Source organism: Megalobrama amblycephala, linkage group LG22, assembly GCF_018812025.1.
Source record: "Megalobrama amblycephala isolate DHTTF-2021 linkage group LG22, ASM1881202v1, whole genome shotgun sequence".
Classification (NCBI taxonomy): Eukaryota; Metazoa; Chordata; class Actinopteri; order Cypriniformes; family Xenocyprididae; genus Megalobrama; species Megalobrama amblycephala.
Genome location: NC_063065.1, coordinates 27,189,224 through 27,208,434, shown reverse-complemented (window position 1 = coordinate 27,208,434; position 19,211 = coordinate 27,189,224). Strand labels below are relative to the sequence as shown.

At 36.0% G+C, this 19,211-nt stretch overlaps 1 protein-coding gene across 1 annotated transcript in view; it reads left to right on the top strand.

The window, feature by feature from the left end:
* kmt2ca (lysine (K)-specific methyltransferase 2Ca) overlaps positions 1-19,211 on the top strand; it is a 181,276-nt gene that overhangs the window by 88,600 nt on the left and 73,465 nt on the right. Inside the window, 4 exon segments of the mRNA XM_048173990.1 lie at positions 1,087-1,258; positions 4,029-4,143; positions 8,916-9,091; positions 11,474-11,631. Coding sequence (XP_048029947.1) covers positions 1,087-1,258; positions 4,029-4,143; positions 8,916-9,091; positions 11,474-11,631 — 621 coding nt within the window.

Sequence of the window (19,211 nt, the reverse complement as noted above, 5' to 3'; positions counted from 1 at the left end):
TAATCATTATTATTATTGTTATTATTATTAATTACTTTTTTAATCTTTTGAGACAGAGCTTGATTTGCATTGAAATCATACTGTAACTTTCAGAGTTAAAAAATGATCTGGTCTGCCCAGTCAGTGAGGTAATGAGAAGAAAACAGAATAGAAACTATTGTGTGTAGCACCTGCTGCTCTGCAGATTCTTCTGAAGGAAACTATCCAACTTTATTTGACAACCGTAAACCTGCAGCTTGTGTGTTAGCACAGCACTGAAACTCATTTCACGTCCAAACTGTTTAGCCAGTCATAACAAGAAGTCAACAAAACATGGTATATGACGATTACAAAAAAAGGGGGAAAAAACATATGCCATTAGCTATGTTTCCATCCACCTATTTTTATGCGCATTTTGGGTTATCACATAAAAAAATGCTGGACAGAAACGCCAAGATGCACATAAATTCTAAAAATGCGCATAAAAAAATCATTTGCGCTCAAATGAGATGGATACATTTTTTTTATACGATACGAACACATGCACATAAACTACATTGGAAACAACTTTTACCGAATAAATTCCTTGATGCGCATCAAAAAAGACGTGACTTTGCGATGGGACGGCATCAACTGGATCAACACAGCATCTGAAATGCTGTTTTGGTTATTCTGTAATGCCTGAGCAAAGTCTATCATTAAAGTGGCTCTCATGATTGCGTTCACAAACACCAGGCATCTGAATGCAATATAACATTACAGCGTTTGTTGCGTTTCTTCTGCGCACTCTGACGCGCAAGTAATTTATATTATTATGTGCAGTGACTTCTACTGTAGCAATTCCCATTCTTCTTAGTGAGATTTAGCACCAGTTTATCAGTAAGTGATGTTTTTGTTCTCTTTAACTCACTGGATGGAAACAGTGGTTTATTTGCAAATGTTTTATGCGATATTTCAAATTTGTGCACAAGTTAAATACGCAACTTTGGATGGAAACATAGCTAATGACAGACTAAAAGAGCACATTTGTTCATATCATAGTTGCTGCATATAACACATACCATGTGGAGTTTGGAGACTAATTAAATATATTTTGTCTCTTTTCAGCAAAAGATGAGGTGAACTGTCTGGTGTGTGACAGTTCCGGAGACTTACTCGATCAGCTGTTTTGTTGCACATGTGGCCAGCATTACCATGGGGCCTGTCTGGACATCATAGTTACCCCGCTGAAGAGGGCCGGCTGGCAGTGTCCTGAGTGCAAAGTCTGCCTCGCATGCAAGTGAGTATCCAGTTCACCTGGACATTAATTACTCGTCACAGGTTCAGACTTTTGGAGAATTTGATCGCTCATTGTTTAGAAAATTGTGCACTTTCCATTGATAATGGTTTCGGCTACCTCAAGCCGCTCTCAGCTCTGTTTTATATGTTTTACTATGTCTAAGTAAGCCATTTTTCTGTGAATACGCAAGACTTCCGATTCACAAGCTTACTTAAATGAGGCCAAAGTTGATTTTGCATTGTTGCTGTTGCTGTTGCTGTTTGAATATTATGACAATTGTGTGTCTGTATGGTGCTATGCCTTGGACGAAAACATGGCAACCCTTAGGGATTTTTTTTTTTTTTTTTTTTTTTTTTTTAGCTATTATTTCATCCCAGTTACACACTGACTGTGATCCGATGGGAGATCCATTTCATCTGATGTCAGACACCTCTAATGTGTTTACAAGCTTTCTATATGTGTATATTGTTTTGAGGAGGCAGAGAACATCCATCTTTACAGTGAATTTTTTACAGTGGAGGTTTGCAGTGAATGTTTATTCTTGTAACCCTTCATTTGCAGTGTACTTTAAACGGATTGTATTTTGTTTAAACTGTATTCTCCACTGTGATGTGTTGATGGGTATCAGATACAGTATGGCTGGGAAAGGCAGAACGTGCATCTGTCTTGATCTTTGGGTGAAAATGAATGTAATGGCTCAGCACAGCTGTAAATATGAGATGACGTTCTCATTTAATGTGGATTTGCATTGGTTGAAAATATAGGACTGGAAATGGATAAATCTCCTGAATGTCACCCTCACCTCCTCTTAGCTCTTTAAATCTGACTTTCTCCTCTCTGATTTACACACTTAGACACACTTTGGCTCTGAAAAGCCACAGTGAAAGTGTTATTGCTCATGGGAAGAATGTAATTGGCTGTTTGTTTGCCTGGGTCTATGTAGAATAAGGTTGTATTGGGCTGAGGAGGGGTGGCTGCAGTTAACAGTGTCCTTTTATTGACTGACGCTGATGTCTTGAGAGTAGATCAGTTGATATAATATTACATGGTGTTTGACCAATATTGATTTTTAAATCTGTTGCAAAAAAAGTGGAAATTAAATAAACTTCACTAAAATTCACTAAAAATATGGGGAAATAGAAAAATGTACATTCTGTATGGAGCAGACTGTCTTTAGATTTTAAAACTGACACAATGGGGAGCAAACCCTTCTGTTAATCAGCTGTTTAAACATCTGCAGATGGTAGTCTCTAATTGGATCATGACAGTTAATTTGATTAAGCCCACTGCCCCAGTTACAAACTTGAATCACCTCAACAGTGGGAGATGGAAATGGAAAAGAACTGATTAATAAATGACTGGTTCTGATATTTTGCACTGAATTATTATAGCATAACAACAGGAATAATTGAATGAATTTAAACAGTCATCTTGGTTGATAATTGGCATGAATGTATTTAAACTGGAATCATGATTTACACAGTACTCTTCACTCCTCTCAGCCTGGTCAAACACATCTATGCTCCATCTCCAGACTAATAGGGCTTTCTCAGCTCATGCTTGGTGAGGCACACGAGAAAAAAAAATCTTTTTTTTTTTTTTTTTTTCCTTCTTTTTTTAGGATTGGCTTTTAACTTGATTTGTGATATGGTGATTTATTGTTTGTGTATTTTTACTAGTTTGTGATGTTTGCAAAATTCTGGGCCGAAAATGCAGGATGCACTTGGCTGAAAACTGAAACTGAAATTAAAATAAATAATAAATCAACAATCAATTAATTATTTGAACTTTTTTTAATAATAAAAACTCTGTAGTACAAACATTTAAATTGCACCTAAGGCTGTTTTTATATCAACTTTTTAATAACAGAATTATTTCTACTCCAGTTTGTTTGGTGAAATGTATAAACATTTAGATGACAATAAACTGTAATAACTTATGTTCATGATGATATTTATTCAAACATACATTAAAGGGTTAGTTCACCCAAAAATGTTTACTAACCTTTTAAATAATGAAGACATCACTAACAGGTTAAGTAAAAATATAATACATTTGTAATACAGTCCAACTTGAGTTTATGGACATTGAATAGCTTTCTTGAGGTAAATGTAACGTTAAAGTCATAGTTCACCTAAAAATAAAAAAATTGTCATTTCATGTCGCTCCAATCCTGTAAGACAATTCACATGAAGATTTATTTGATGAAATCTGAGTGATTTCTGTCCCTTTATAGACAGCTACACAACTACCACTTTGATGCTTCAAAAAGTTCATAAAGACATTGGAAAACTAATCCATATGATTTGAGCAGTTTAGTCCAAATTTTCTGAATAGACCTGACATGATATGATGAACAGATTGAATTTAGGCTTTTATTCACATAGAAACATTCATCAACTCACATATCAGTTGTGGTAATCGGAAGCTCAAGCATGTTTGCTTGACGTGTGAGAACCAATGAGGTTCATTCTCGTGTGTTACGCAGCACATTTGAGCTTCCGCTTTGAACTAAACCACTCAATCCACTTAGTAAAAGAATAGGTCATTTTGTCAGTCACTGCCTACTGTGAATGGAATCTGTCCATTCTCGCTCCACATAACTGTACATTAAACATTACATATCTTCTGATTGGCTAAAAGCTCTTTCACAATGAATAGGCAGACATCTTTTTACTGAAACTTGCCTAACTTGCCACTAGCTGCAAACAAACAGTTAACAGTATAATAGGTCAGTATGACTTTAGTATCCTTTTTGTCTGGTCTACAGGAACCCAGGGGAAGACAGCAAGATGCTGGTGTGTGACATGTGTGATAAAGGGTATCATACATTCTGCCTGCAGCCAGTCATGGACACAATACCCACCAATGGCTGGAGGTGCAAGGTAAGCTTGTGTTTCTGTATGGACTACAAACAGCATTGTGACAGTGATGTTGGCCTGTTGTGAGAAGAGAGACACTGTGCTTTCACTTCCATTTTGAGCCTGTAACACACAACCCACACACTTTTTTGTGTGTGTTTATGGACTATGGGATTGAAGAGTGCATTGGTTTTCATCTCACCCAGCATACTGTAAATTCCCTCTGGAATGTTGCTGGAGCTTGATTTAATCACCATGATGAATTCATTACCTTAGATTAATTATTCCTAATGCGCATGGTGTACTAGATGCAGTTCTCCTGTACCCTCACTTATGGTATTGTCTAACTTTGTAGAGCTGTGTGAGTGATTTGTGGGATAGATGTTCATCTCCACTACAAAAGCCTTGTATTTTTCCCTGTTTATTTTCTCTATAAGGATTTTTAATAATAAATCAAAATCAAACCAATTGGCTTCCAGATGAATCAGAATATAAAACCAAAAAAATATTTGGCAAGTAATTGAATCAGAACGTGCAATACAAACCTCTTGACTATATGCCATTGATAAGTGTAAAAAGAAAAACTAATTTTATGCATTTTAAGTAGTGCTGTCAATGTTATCGCGTTAATGCATGCGATTAATTTTTTTTCCCGGTTTAACGCAATTAACGCAGCATCCGTTTTTTTCCGTCATCCTTTGGCTAGCATTACAATACATGATCACGCTCTTATTCATGCAAATGCTTCTAAACCATTTAAGCGCGTCAAAAGAAAAAGAGAACAAGCTGTCTGTGAATGTCCTGTCAAACACACAACGCACAGAAAGACGTGCGCCAGTATCGTGCATATGTGGATGGCACGCCAGAATCAGGTTCTCTGTTACTCTTGAACGAACAATAACGCACAATAATGTCAAAAATATCCGTTTTGTCAAGTATCCTCATTAGAGCAGCCTTGAATGAGTTAAATAACCATTGCTGTCTGTCATTGAAGATAATCAAAGAACAAATGTAACAGAGAAAATTACTGCTCTTGACTAAAGAACTTTCGAAGCTTTAACTCCCTCGGGTCGGCGGTCACGCTGGCGATACCACCTCGGTTTGTTTTCTTACCAGTGTGAAAGAGACTCAAAATACTCCGTCAATGTTGCACATACAATTAAGGTTATACACCATTTTAATCTGTGGAATATCTTCTTTTATTTGTGTACACTCAGAGTAAAAACAAAATGTTGTGCTTTTTGTAAAGTAAAGAAAACTAACATGATGCGTGATCTGTCATCTCCCTCTGAACGAAGTCCAATCTGATAGTTCTCAGAAAATGAACTGTAACTTCTGAATACTAATGACACAAAAATTAGACTTATGTCTAAAAAAACGTTGAAATGTCAGGTTTTAAATCTTGTAAGTCAAATTGAAAACAAATATTCTCTGTTTATGTAATCTGTATGAAAAGAGACACATGTCAGACGCCCGTGATTCAGCTCATTATCCGCTAATACGGCCACGGCCACAGAGCCAGCGCAGTTCAGACGCAAATTCTAATGCAATACTTGCATTCATCATCTCAATCGTGTATTTATTGTCTTCAGAGTGTTTATCTGAATGTTAAAGCAATGGTTAGCGACCTCTAGAAGACATGCCGTTAGTTTCCTGGAATTACCTGTTCTTCTTTAGATTAATTTGTGGACTAAATGTGCACAGAGCGCCTTCCGGCTGCAAGTATGAATTGATAACAGTATCCAGCACTTACAGTGATGACAATAAATATTGAATAAATATTACTCCTCTGTATAGAAAATTGACATAAACATATGAGAATCCATCAATATTTCTCCAAATGTGCATGCTTTTAAGCTAAAAGCCTATATGAAATGCCATAGAGGTAACATAATTGTTCAGACGCTTTGCATCACAGAAATACATTATATTTTAAAGTATATAATAGAATACCATTATTTCAAATTGTAATAATATTTCACAGTATTGCTGTTTTTTCTGTATGTTTGATATACACCATGATGAGCTTGAGACATGATCACAGAGGGTTTTTTCACAGCTTACCTGACTGAAAGACCTCATTATTATGCAGGTCATTAGAGCTCATTATGCGATTCTTTTGTCTTCTCAGGTGTGAATTACAGCATTATACATGATGATTCACGCCTCCACACATACTGTGTTTCTTGACAAAAAGTGTCTTACAAAAACTAAATCAATATATTGTTTTATATGAACGAGTATGCAGGATAATTTTTACCTCATTTTGAAGCAAAAACTCTAGTCTACAACCTCCAATACCCAGAAGTCTTGTGAACACAGATTTAATATATTTTTTTTTTTTTTTGGCTTTATTTCAGTGACTTATGTTTTTTGTTTTTTCAATAACCATGCATAAACGTTATTCCTTCAAAAACACAAACATGTACATACATGTTCCTCACATATTATTGGTAGCCTAGTTTGTGCTGAATACAGTGTAATGACACTTTTTTCCATTAATATGTTTATTGAACAACTGAATAAAGCACAAATGTCAGGGTATGTCAAAACTTCTCCAGGCCCCGAAAATCGTCAGACCCCAGAGGGTTAATAATGATTAATCTATATTTAATTTAGGCTATAAATTATGCAGTGCAGACTGTTTGGTAACTTTATTCAATTTCCTATCTGTTAGACGGGTAAGGGCACTTTCAATAACACTAATGTTGAATGGCTATAATTCATGGTTAAAATTGGGGGAAAAATCAATTTCATCGACACATCAGTAGCAGTATTAGTATCAGTGATACTGGCCTTCATTCATAAAAAAAGATGCCATTAAACAAGTATTTAAAATATACTGTTTTTATTTTATTTTTTTCTTAAATTTGGAGATTAACTGTGAAATTATTACATTATAAAATATATTATAATATAAAAACTCAAGTGTTTTTAATTGCGATTAATCGTGATTAATCACAGAAAAAAACTGTTATTAATCAAGTTTTTTTTTTTTTTTTTTTTTTAATCGATTGACAGCACTAATTTTAAGTAATACTGCAAATATTCAGGTTGTTTGGGACTGTATCAAAACCGCCTTAAGATGGTCAAATGCCCTATGAAGTGCACTTATCAGAGTACCCTTTGTTTCTGTGTTGACTGATTTAAAAATGTCTCCTCTATATACCCAGAAATAGCATGAAGTCAGCCAATCAAATTGGTGCTTACAGTTTTATGAAAGAGCTTTTTTACTTTTTGTGTGGTATGCAACAGATGGTCCATGATCTGTGAGTATGCCATCTGAGGCTGAGACCACACAATACTTTCTAAATTGAGTTAGATTGTTAGTAGACCCTTAAATATCTAGCATATCTGAAAGAATATAAAAGCTGAATCAAATCCCACACAGATCCCTCTCAGACTCCACTTTGTGGAGGCGGCCAAGAAGCCCCACCTGTCATTCAGGACTTCACACAGGAGCCTGCCCATCATCAGAGGCTTGACAGGGCTTGGATTTCCCGCTAAGGGTCTGTGGGTGGTTATTAGAGTTGATACTTGCCCCTCTTAAGCTGGCTGAAATTCTGCTTTTGATGAGCTTGAAGTGCCTTTTATTTATGATGTTTTTTAATTGACATGGGATTTTCTGGTGCTTTACTGCTATTGAGTGCTGATGTAGACTGATGAACATGATTTTGAGGATTTATTGAGTAGTAATTATGCTGGATTTCAATCCAAATTGATTTAAGAGAGCCTATAAAGTTTGCAGTTTGCAATTGTTAAGTTCAAGTGTCATTGTTCTGATACGAGTTGTCATCTAACATTGCCTTTAATCATTTGTTTTGATGTTTTAAGTTGGTCTCTTATAAAGCGATAGGGATGAAGCAATAGTATTGCAATAGTAGAATTTGTAATACTGTTTACACCATATTTATGTATATTTGCAGTCACTTGGCAGGACTGCTTTACGTTTATGTACAGTTTATTTAAACATAAAATAGTGTGATAATAGAGTAAGACATGTCTGAAACAAGTCAAGATGAGGAAGGCAGGTTATTTATTTTATACACTGCTGTTCCAAAGTTTGAAATCAGTAAGATTTGTTACTTTGACAGAAATGTGTATTTTATTCAGCAAGGATGCATTAAATTAATCAAAAGTAAGAGTAAAGACGTTTGCAATCTTTAAAAAAAATGATTTTAAATGAATACTGTTCTTTTGAACTTTCTTTCATCAAAGAATCTTGAGGGGGGAAAAATGTATTACAGTTTCCACAAAATGTTTCAACATTGATAATAATAATAAATGTTTCTTGAGCACCAGATCAGCTTTTTAGAATGATTTATGAAGAATCATGTGACATTGGACACTGGTGTAATGATGCTGATAATTCAGCTGTACCATCACCATAATAAAATACATTTTAAAATGTATTTAAATGGAAAACAGTTATTCTAAATTGTAATAATATTTCAAAATTTTACTCAAATAAATGTGCCTCTTTGAGGATAAGAAACTTCTTTAAAAAAACTAATAAATGTTTTTTTTTGGTCTTCTCAGAATTTTTTTTTTAAATATTGTTACTATGAAATTGCTCATAACATTTTATTTACTAAAATTACTCCATAAGAACACTTGCGATGCATCAAACCTTAATTTAATCAACTGGGATTTGATTGGGCCATAAAAGTTAGGTTGTAATATAATTGGTTATTAATATTGTAATGTGCACTTATGAATCGTGCTCAATAAGAACAGGAGTGGAAATGATCATGCATTAGAGGATGTTGGACTGAATTGAACATTGTGTTTTGCAGAACTGCCGGACGTGTGCTCAGTGTGGCATTAGGCCTAACGGTCAGTGGTCATCTAATGGAGTAATGTGTGAAGGATGTCAACAGCAGCATGATTCAGCGCAGCTCTGCCTCATCTGTGGACAGAATCAGGACTCTGGCAGCCCTACGGACAAACACTCATGCTGCACATGTAAGAGGTAAGAAATGAGACTCCTTCAGCTATGACAATATCACGCAGTCTCGAGTGACCTATTACTTTAATGAATCGGTTTCTGCATAATAACAATAGGATGCAAATTATCATTAAAATGCTATTTTATTAAGAAAATTCATTAAGTGTCATCCTTCAGCATTTGAGTGTTTGGTTTCTAAATGTCAGTTGAATTTCAATAGTTTCCTGCTCTCGGCAGGCAGTAATTCACCACACAAAACACATTGTGATTGACTCAAATGCTTAGACTCATTGCAAGTGAACCTGTGTGTAATGTAGTTTGGGTTGTATTTGACAAGCATCTTCAATGACATTAATGTTTTAGAGTTTTATTACTGCACTCTAAAAAAAAAAAAACACTCTGTTAAAGGGTTAGTTCACCCAAAAATGAAAATTATGTCATTTATTACTCACCCTCATGTCGTTCCAAACCCGTAAGACCTTCGTTCATCTTTGGAACACAAATTAAGATATTTTTGATAAAATCTGATGGCTCAGTGAGGCCTCCACTGACAGCAAGATAATTAACACTTTCAGATGCCCAGAAAGGTACTAAAGACATATTTAAAACAGTTCATATGACTACAGCGGTTCAACATTAATGTTATGAAGCGATGAGAGAGAAAAAAAAAAAAAAAAAAAACTTTATCTAGTGATGAGTGATTTTAAATCACTGCTTCATGAAGCTTCGAAGCTTTACAAATCTTTTGTTTTGAATCAGTGGTTCGGAGCATGTATCAAACTGCCAAATATTAATCTTAATTTGTATTCTGAAGATGAACAAAGGTCTTATGGGTGTGCAACGACATGAGGGTGACTAATTAATGACAGAATTTTCATTTTTGGGAATTTTAGCAGCTGGAAAATAAACAAAAACTATTTGGGTTGTTTTTAGTCCAACGGATGGGTAAATATTAAATGGCACTACCATACTAGCCATTAGCATCTGCTTTAGAGTTTTGTTTTGTGTGAAATATGACAGGGTATTAGGGATGAACATAAACAGTGCGTAATCAAATTAATCGTTTACATCGACCCGTCGTTCCAGCCCTAGTGGTGTTATCCATTAATGGTGTGAAGACTCAGTTGGTGTTGATGAATATTAGCTGATTACTTCTCTACATGCTTCAAAGACTATAATTAACTAATCGAGAAATTATCTTACAAAAGGTCTGCATAGAATGTTGTAATTGAACCACAAACTTTTGAGAATCGTTCAATGATGTATTTGTAAATGAAAAAATGCACATTTAATTTGTTTGGCAGATGAATTTGTTTCTCTTGCTTTAACAACTAACTAGGGATCAGACATGAAATCACGTATGTCACGTTATGGGTCATGTGCAAATGTTTCAAGAGTTACAAATCGTGACTGATATTTCTGTGTCTTCACCCTGTTTGCATATGTGTTTCCTGGTATGTTTCCAGTTTCAACACAACGCCAATAGCATCACCCAGCAGTATTGCACGAATAATGACTGTAATGATGTTTTCAAACAAATTTCCCAAATGCTATTGGGTTAGACAAACAGATAGTCCAACAGCATTGGTTGGACCCGAAACTCATATTGGATTGTTTAAACAAGCAGAGAAATATTTAAAACCATCACAGCGTTCACACTCTTCAGGAAGTCAACAAATGAATGACTGGCTTATATGCAACTAAATAAATAAATAAAAAACCTTTAATCTTTGTGGGTGGCATCTGTGACGTTCCGTCAATTAGCACACAAAATAATTTCAACTTGTCATTCATTTTGTGAAAACAAACAAACAGAACTACATTTACAATAGATGTCTACAGGGCAAGATAATGCACCAGGCTAAACATTTAAAATGCACATATTAGTTTCTAGTACAACTGCAAGACTGCATATTAACATTAGACTTGTTAGCATGAGATTAGTTTGACAATACTGTTTATATCCAAAGTTTTCACTACATGACCATGCAGAAACAGTAACTTTCACAGAATGCTGGGTCTTCTTGAAATGCATTTCTAAAAGTTGAATGCCTTGATGCAACATCTTAAACACAATGCTCATGGCGTAAGTCACTTAAAAAACATACAGATTTTCATAGTAACCAATGTATGTACAATATGATGGACGCAAGAACATTTAGCTCAAATAAAAAATTTTAACACTACATATGCTCTACATTTCTGCTTTTTGTACTGTATGTAGAACTTAGCTTGTATTAACACTGGAAGTTGGTTAAAAAAAATAAAATAAATAAATAAATAAAAATATATATATATATATATATATATATATATATCAATTTAAAAAAAAAAAATGAAATTACGCTGTAGAGTTATAGGGTCATTGATGGTTGTCACAGATGGTGGTTTATTGTATTTTATCAGATGGGTTCACGTGGACTGTGAGAGGCAGGAGGGTGCTGACACCCAGGTGCAGGATGGGTACACCTGCAGAGTGTGTAAGCAGGTTCAAGAGGAGAGCAGGCACAATCAGCCCATCAGCAGTCAGGAGCCTTCGCTCACTGACCCAGAGCCAATCGAGGGTGAGTACAAGTCTCTCAGCACTCGGCACACATCTGATGTTTTTGTTAGCCTTGTAGTTGGCAGTGTTATAGAGTACTGGAGTGCTGTTGTAGGAAAATGTCATTTATTTTGTATTACTCTAGAGCAAATACTATCCTTGAATGTATTTTTGAGGTTGGGGAATCTAGGTGTTGTGACATACTGCTCTACACGAAGACCCTGTTTACACCAGCTTTTAACATCTGTGTCCGGTCAGCTTGCAGACAGATTGCAGTTTACACCTGGCATTAACCTGCGTATCGAATTCATCTCCTGTTATCACTTTTGATCAGATTTCGCAGGAATGGTCTTACTTACATACTACATCAGTGTTAATATAGCACAAAAGATATATATATATAAAAAAACTCAAGTTTTTATCGCAAGAGAATTAAAGGGTATATACTACAGATGCTATGTGGTCACATGTGTTTTTTTGAATATCACCAAATGTGATTTGATTGGTTCACGTTTACACCTGTATTTAGTGCTAACTATTTGAGATCAAAACAATTAACATAATTGTATAATATATATATATATATATATATATATATATGTGTGTGTGTGTGTGTGTGTGTGTGTGTGTGTGTGTGTGTGTGTGTGTGTGTGTGTCAACTGTAAGGTATTGTAGGCTGGGTTTTTTGTGATGTTAAGCACTCTTCATGACTGTCACAGAGGCTCTGCTGAGGCTGCAGCATATAATGTGTTAGAGATGTAATGTGTGGGCCTCTCTGCTGTCACTGATTGTAATTACTGTTCAGCCAGAGACCTGAGCGTGTGAGCAGATTGAGAAACACCACAGCCACAACTTAATACATCATTCATAATCTGCCCTAAATGAGCATTTGCATTTTTCAGTATCATGTGTTTTGGAGGAGGGACACATGGGGGCCACATATTCCCTCCCTAGTACAATGTGAAGTCAGCATGAAATGAAAGTGGCCCTGTTTACTTTTTACATTTTCAATCAAAGGGGAAAAAAAGTGTTTGTCTTTGTAATCTCTGAAATGACTGTCCACCAGTCCCTGTTATTCAATTCATGTCAATTCACGTTTTCTCATTTAACATCCAATTTCACCTGGCAATACATCACATTACAGAAGTAAAATGGTTTGCAGATGCCATTTCATGTTGACCTTATGGCTAGATTTTGAGTCCACCATGGATAATTGGGGTAGAAATTGTATACTTTATCTTTTGTTGCACACTACAGAGCTCTCTAAAAATGCTGCTGAAGAAAGAAAATGAATCGACTTCCTGTGCTCATGGTCCCAGCTGGTGAACTATCATCAAGACCCTGGAAGCTAAAAGCAAATCTTATTTTCTTTGGGACCATTATTAGGAATTGTAATGAGAATGGACTCTTCCTGTAGCCTGATGGCAAAGAGATGAATTTGCAGTGAGCCTTTTGCAGTGGTTACATCCACCAACTGCACCTTATTACCAATGATTTTTTTTCTTCCTGTGGGCCCATGGTGGGGAGTTGATATATGTTGGCATGTGGTTGGCAGAAAAGGATACAATCAGACCCGGTTGTAAGGGCTCTTTGTAAAGCCAGTCATGCCAGCAGCAATGCACTGGGCCGCTGCCAGCAGCTAGAGGAAGCAATCATCCCATTGTTGGGCCCCCAAGAGAGACGGCTCTAATCAAGACAGAGACGCCCACCTGTTAACCAACCCTACCACACCCCCACTTCCTGATAAACACACTCTGAGAGCACACATGCACACGTACAAACTAGGGTTGTCACGACACCAGAATTTTTAGCAGCTGGAAATTTCAAAGCTGAAATTTCACAGTTCTCAATGCCAATATTAATACCACAACAAAAACTCACATGCTATCGTTTAAAAGTTCAAAAAAATAATTAAAAAATAATGATTAGAATTAGAATTTAAAACATTAGCTTTCAAGTACATCATACTTCTCAGTCAAGTAAACATTGGTGTAACAATAAAAAGAGGTAATTATTGATGTAAACAGTCAGTAATTAAAATGAACAAAAACAAAGAGTGTGATAAAGACAATGTACAGGCAATAGACTAATTAACTCACTGGATAACTTAATTTTTCAGTGTCATGTGTTTTGGAGAAGGAACAAATAGGGAACGCATACTCCCTCCCTAGTACAATGTGAAATCAGCATGAAATAAAAAAATGGCCCTCTTTACTTTTTACATACTAATTCTTAGAAGAAAAAGTGTTTGTCTTTGTAAATCTCTGAAATTACTGTACATCCCTGTTATTTTGTCAGTTCATATTCTCTTTCAACATCCCGTTTCACCAGGCAATACATCACATTACAGAAGTAAAATAGTTTGCAGATGTCACTTCATGTTGACTTCAAAGGTTATTAAAAACTGAATTTAAAACATTAGCTTTCAAATAAGAATTACCTCTCAGTGAAGTAAACATTGGTGTGATTATGTATGTAAACAGTCAGTAATTAAATACATTGTGATAAAGGGAGAAAATGGAGAAAAAAAAAAGTTCATATTAATAGACTCACTGGACTAATAAATTTAAGAAAATTAAGAAAAAAAACTAATTTTCTTTGCGCTGTTCCTATAGATTACAATTATTTTCATAATTGGTACATACTAATATTTTTATCTCTGCTGGCCTGACTGTACATTTTCAAACCAGTTGGCTTGACCACTGAGACAGAACTCAAATAGTCCATCCATCCATCCATCCATCCATCCATCCATCCATCCATCCATCAAGAGTTAAACTATATATAAAACAAGTTGAAGACTGTCTATATAACAAGATGTTTCACTCGTAATTGGTAATCACGTCACTGCAGCTGCATTTAGAAGCTCCGGTTGCCATAGAAACAATTGGTTTCCTGAGATGTGCGCTTGAACATACACATCGGCTAGACCAGGGGTGGCGAACGTCAGTCCATAAATTTGAGCATAAAGTTCTGTTCACACTAAAACTAATGTTCAGCACAAAAATTTGGTATTATTTTCTCATGTGATTTGTCTGTTCAGGCCTTTGTGTAAAATAAATAAAAAATGGTAGATGAGTTGAATCACTCTGACTATAGGTGGCTTTTATTGAAAAGCAGAAATACAGTAGTTACCCTAGTTATGGTACACACAAAGCTACAACTTTCTTGTTACAGAAAAATGTGTTAACATGCACATTCTTAACCTGATTTTGCTTAATAAGCCGACAATGCTTGTGGTCATGTAAACACATTTACTTATTTTCCTTTATCGGAGTAATTATTACGTTTTGACATCACTATCAGGAAATAACCTGATTTATTAAAAAATCATGCAAACGCAGTTTGCTTGTGTTGTCGGGTTATTGGTTTGCATGTAAACCTGGAAAACATTTCAATAAGCTGATTTTTGTGAGTTATCGGTGTACTGTTGTGCATGTAAACATGCTCAGTAATTCATGTTTTCAAACAGCCGTTTAGATTTTTATTCACTATGGTTATCAAACACCACCAAATACAAGGATTACAGAGACAATTGAGTCGGATCTGGTTTCTTCCTATGCTATCCAGTATCATTTAGATAAATAGTCTGTTCATGAGAACCACCAAGTCATAGTTTAAAAAAGCAGTGGCTCTTGGTGTGTGACTAAAAGCAAAATCTTATTGGTTGGCCAGTTTTCTTCACAGTGCAATGGAAAAAGGTTTAGAACCCTCTACAGTATGTAGCATTGACAACCGTTCTTTCAAATTAAAATGTTTATTGCACTGAATTTTCCCAATGAATATTTGTCTTGGTGTGAATAGGCCGTAAGAAACAATAGTTATCTGAGTTTATATTTGTTGCTGATTAAAAATGTAATTTAAATGTTTTTGAAATTGCTGTATTCCCCGTTGAAGTAGACAGGACTTGTTTTTGCATGCTTATTCACATGGTGAGTTGTTAGCAAACTGCCCTGCATGTGCTGCGGGCGTCTGAGATGAAGTTCATTCGGAGTATTCACACACAAACCAAACTTTTTGTAAACCATCCTGAAAATAATCCGATGTTGCCCAGAAGCGGTCAGTGGGTCATTCACTACAATGCAAAAACCATTTGGCAATGGAAATATGCATACTTTCATTTCTCTTCCACATCACAGACAGTCTCAGTGCTTGACTTGCCAGAAACTGCAATTCCAAAGATCAGCAATGCTTCACGCTGTATTGTGGGCCATTTATGTTAGGTAAACATTGACTCATCAACTAGTTGGGTACTTGATGATGGGTTGACTAGTAAAAAATCGAGTCTTGTAATCCCTTGTCTTGTTTTGGCAATGAAGTACCTGTACTTTTGACACTGTTGGTACATTCATAGGCAGTAATTATAGAACCTCTTTATGTGTTAGTCACATGTTTGAGGGGGTATTTTCCCAAGGGTGGTAAAACTACTCCACCACCCATCTGAAGGTTTTTGTTGCCATGGACGTGTGATGCCGTCAGTGATTCATCCTGACACTGCTGAAAAGAACCATAGTCACGCTTACTCACATGACCCAGTCCACACAAACAACACAATCACCTGCGCTCATGCACAGATGGCTGATGGTACTGTAGCTGCTGCATAGCTGCTTTGAGATCAGCTTCTTTTATGATGCTATGAAGTGATAATCTGTTTGGCTGGAGGCTAGAGCCTGTCTGATGTCATATCCACACTGGGAATGATAAATCCTTTAAGTTCATCTGCTTTGCTCTCGGGCAGCGTGCAACGCTGCCTTGTGACACTATCAGGTGACTATTGACGAGTGAAGACAGTGTGAGGGCTTATGGGAGTTTGTGGACCCTGAGGCGTACCCGATCAGCAATAATATGTGTTTGAAACCCAGCGCCAGTGTGCAGAATCAGCCAGCAGGACTTCTCTGCTCTCTGGAGTGGGATTGTGTCAGTATCCTATTATAAGCTCCTCTTCTCCCTTGTCTGTCCAGCCGGGCTGCAGTCATTGTGCATCACTGCCTCATGACCTCAGCGGCCTTACCTCTTGTTTGAACTCTACATGTTCACTGAGGTACCCCGAGGCCTGTTTACATGCTGCCACTGCTGAGCAGCTCAGCTAATCTTGAACCTCTCTCTTTCCCTAGTGGCACACTGCACATTTTGGGGGCCAATATAGAACAGCCTCTGATACATTATTGCTTTTGTGTATTGTTTTTTGGGGGTGGCACAATATATTGACGAGAACCAGGAGACTGAAAAATTAAATGTTGATTATCATGTTAATATATAATATTGTAATTTAATCAAGCGCCAATAATTGTATTGCACCTTAACACAAAAGCTGAATTTAACATTAGAATTATGTATTTGTTCATTTAATTTCTATGGTTATTGCCATAATATCGTTATTGTGAATTATCTTGGCCGAAGTAGTCATATAGTAATATAGTCTCTTTTTTGAGATAGCGGCATTGCACTTAATTGATATTAATTGATTTAAATAAGTTAAGAAATCTTTTTTTATTTCAACAGTACAACTGTTTCAAACTTCCTCGCACAAGACAAGTGTCCATGTCCAATACACACACTACAGTCCCTTAGTGGACTTGTTTATCAGTAAATTATGAAAAAAGACCAGATGGAACTTGCAAAGACATTTTGTGGCAGAATTTAATTATCAAGCTCAACATATCTGACAACCTACATTTTTTTTTAGAAATTTGTATGTAGGGGTGTGTAGATGTAAGCATTTGTTGTAGTGTTCTTTGTAGGGGGGAGGGTAAGATATTTTCTACTCCAGACTATGACTTGTCTGTTAAAAAAAATAGCTAGCAGCTCTAAACCAGTGAGGCTTTCATCTTCCCTGTGCTGCCAGTCGATTGTAAGTATTGAGACGTTATCAGGACATCACAATCAACCTCACTTCTCTTTAGCACTCTGAATTATGGCTGTTCTATCCTGAGTCTCTGATGGCTATCTTACGCCCCAGGTTAGATTTGGATTTAAGATGTTTTATTGGTGTGAATATATAGGCTTTACATTGCCAAATTATTAAAGGGGGTCATGCAAAATAGAATTTTTCTTAGTCTTAAAGTAGTTTGATGTACTATGTAATAAAATACTGTATTCATTTATTCACTTTATTTATATGCCTATAGCCTGTCTATTTAGTTTTGCAATTCTGCATATGTAAGGCTTAGCATTTGAACACTGTTTGTTTTTGGTCTAGTAGTTATTCTGAAGTCTTGTGTATGAGCGGAGAGCATGGCTTGTGTTTGTTTATTCATTTCTGTGTGCCCTGTATGAGACCATCTTAACAGTGTCTAACAAGAGCAGGGCTCGTGGATGTGTTGTCATGGTGATGCCTGGCACAATGGGCCACAGTGGCAGCTCGAGTATTCCTGTTCGTTGTTCAGAGTGAAGGAAGCGTGAATGTATGGTGGAGGAGGGGGCAAAGAGAGCGCAGTTTAATTTGATATATAAGATAGATGTATAAAATCTAAATTAAATAATGGTAGAAAACAAGATGTAAGGGTTACACTTTATTTTACAGTGCCGTAGTTACATTGTAATTACTCAAATAAGTACTGAGTACTATTAATTACATGTACTTACTATAGAGTTACAGTTAGTGTTTGGTTTAGGGTTAGTTACTTGAAATTATGCACAATTTACTGTTATTACTATAGTAAGTACATGTAGTAACATGTAACTACGGCACTGTAAAATAGTGTTACCGATGTAATTTCTTAGTTCCTATAGTAAATTAATTTTGTGAGCAATCATGCTCTGTTGATTTTGACCAAAAGATGAATTATGTATGTAGTTGTGATGAAAAATGGTTGTCCTGTCAAAGCAAAGCAAATCTCAATTGCATATCATCTGATTGATGGTATGAGTGGTCACTTTAAATGTAGCTCTAATATTCATTTTCTCAAAGCTGAACATCTGTCAAGATGCCAGATTGTGTTGTGGTATAGTTGAAGATACCACAGGTTGTGAATGGTATCTAAATGGTTGCTGGTTTTGATCTTTTTAAGGAGCAGGACATAAGCAATCATTGTTGTGCTCTTTGTTGAGTAATGCACTAAACCCCAAGTTGCTACAGGGAGATTGAACTTGTAATAAGTTAGTGGTGCCATTCTGTGGCATAACTCGTGTAGAAGTCTCTTAACAAATTCCACTGCAATGACCATAGTTGCATGGCTAGAAAGATTCTAGGCTACCTGCGGTTTTATTATTTTAAACAGTTTATCAACAGTTTATGCAGTGCTCTGTGTGTCAGATTCGTTGGTGCATGTTGTGACGCAGTTTGAACAAAGATAATTGGAGTTCTGATGACCAAACACAACCACTTTATTTTAATTCAGGAAAACAGTTGGGAGTAGGTGACATGAGTGTCCAAGATAAAGAAAAAAAAGTTTAACTTAAAGTCACAAGAAATGTCATTGTTGTAACCACCAAGTAAAAAGTCATGATGTTTTCCTTACACCTTGAATACGTGGTATATTCAAATTGCTGTTTGTATGAATTGCATTTATGTATTTATCAAGAAATTAAATGGAAACAAAAATGAATGTCATTTCATTGACCCTTGTGCATGTTCAGAATAGCTAAGTAACTATTTTGTCC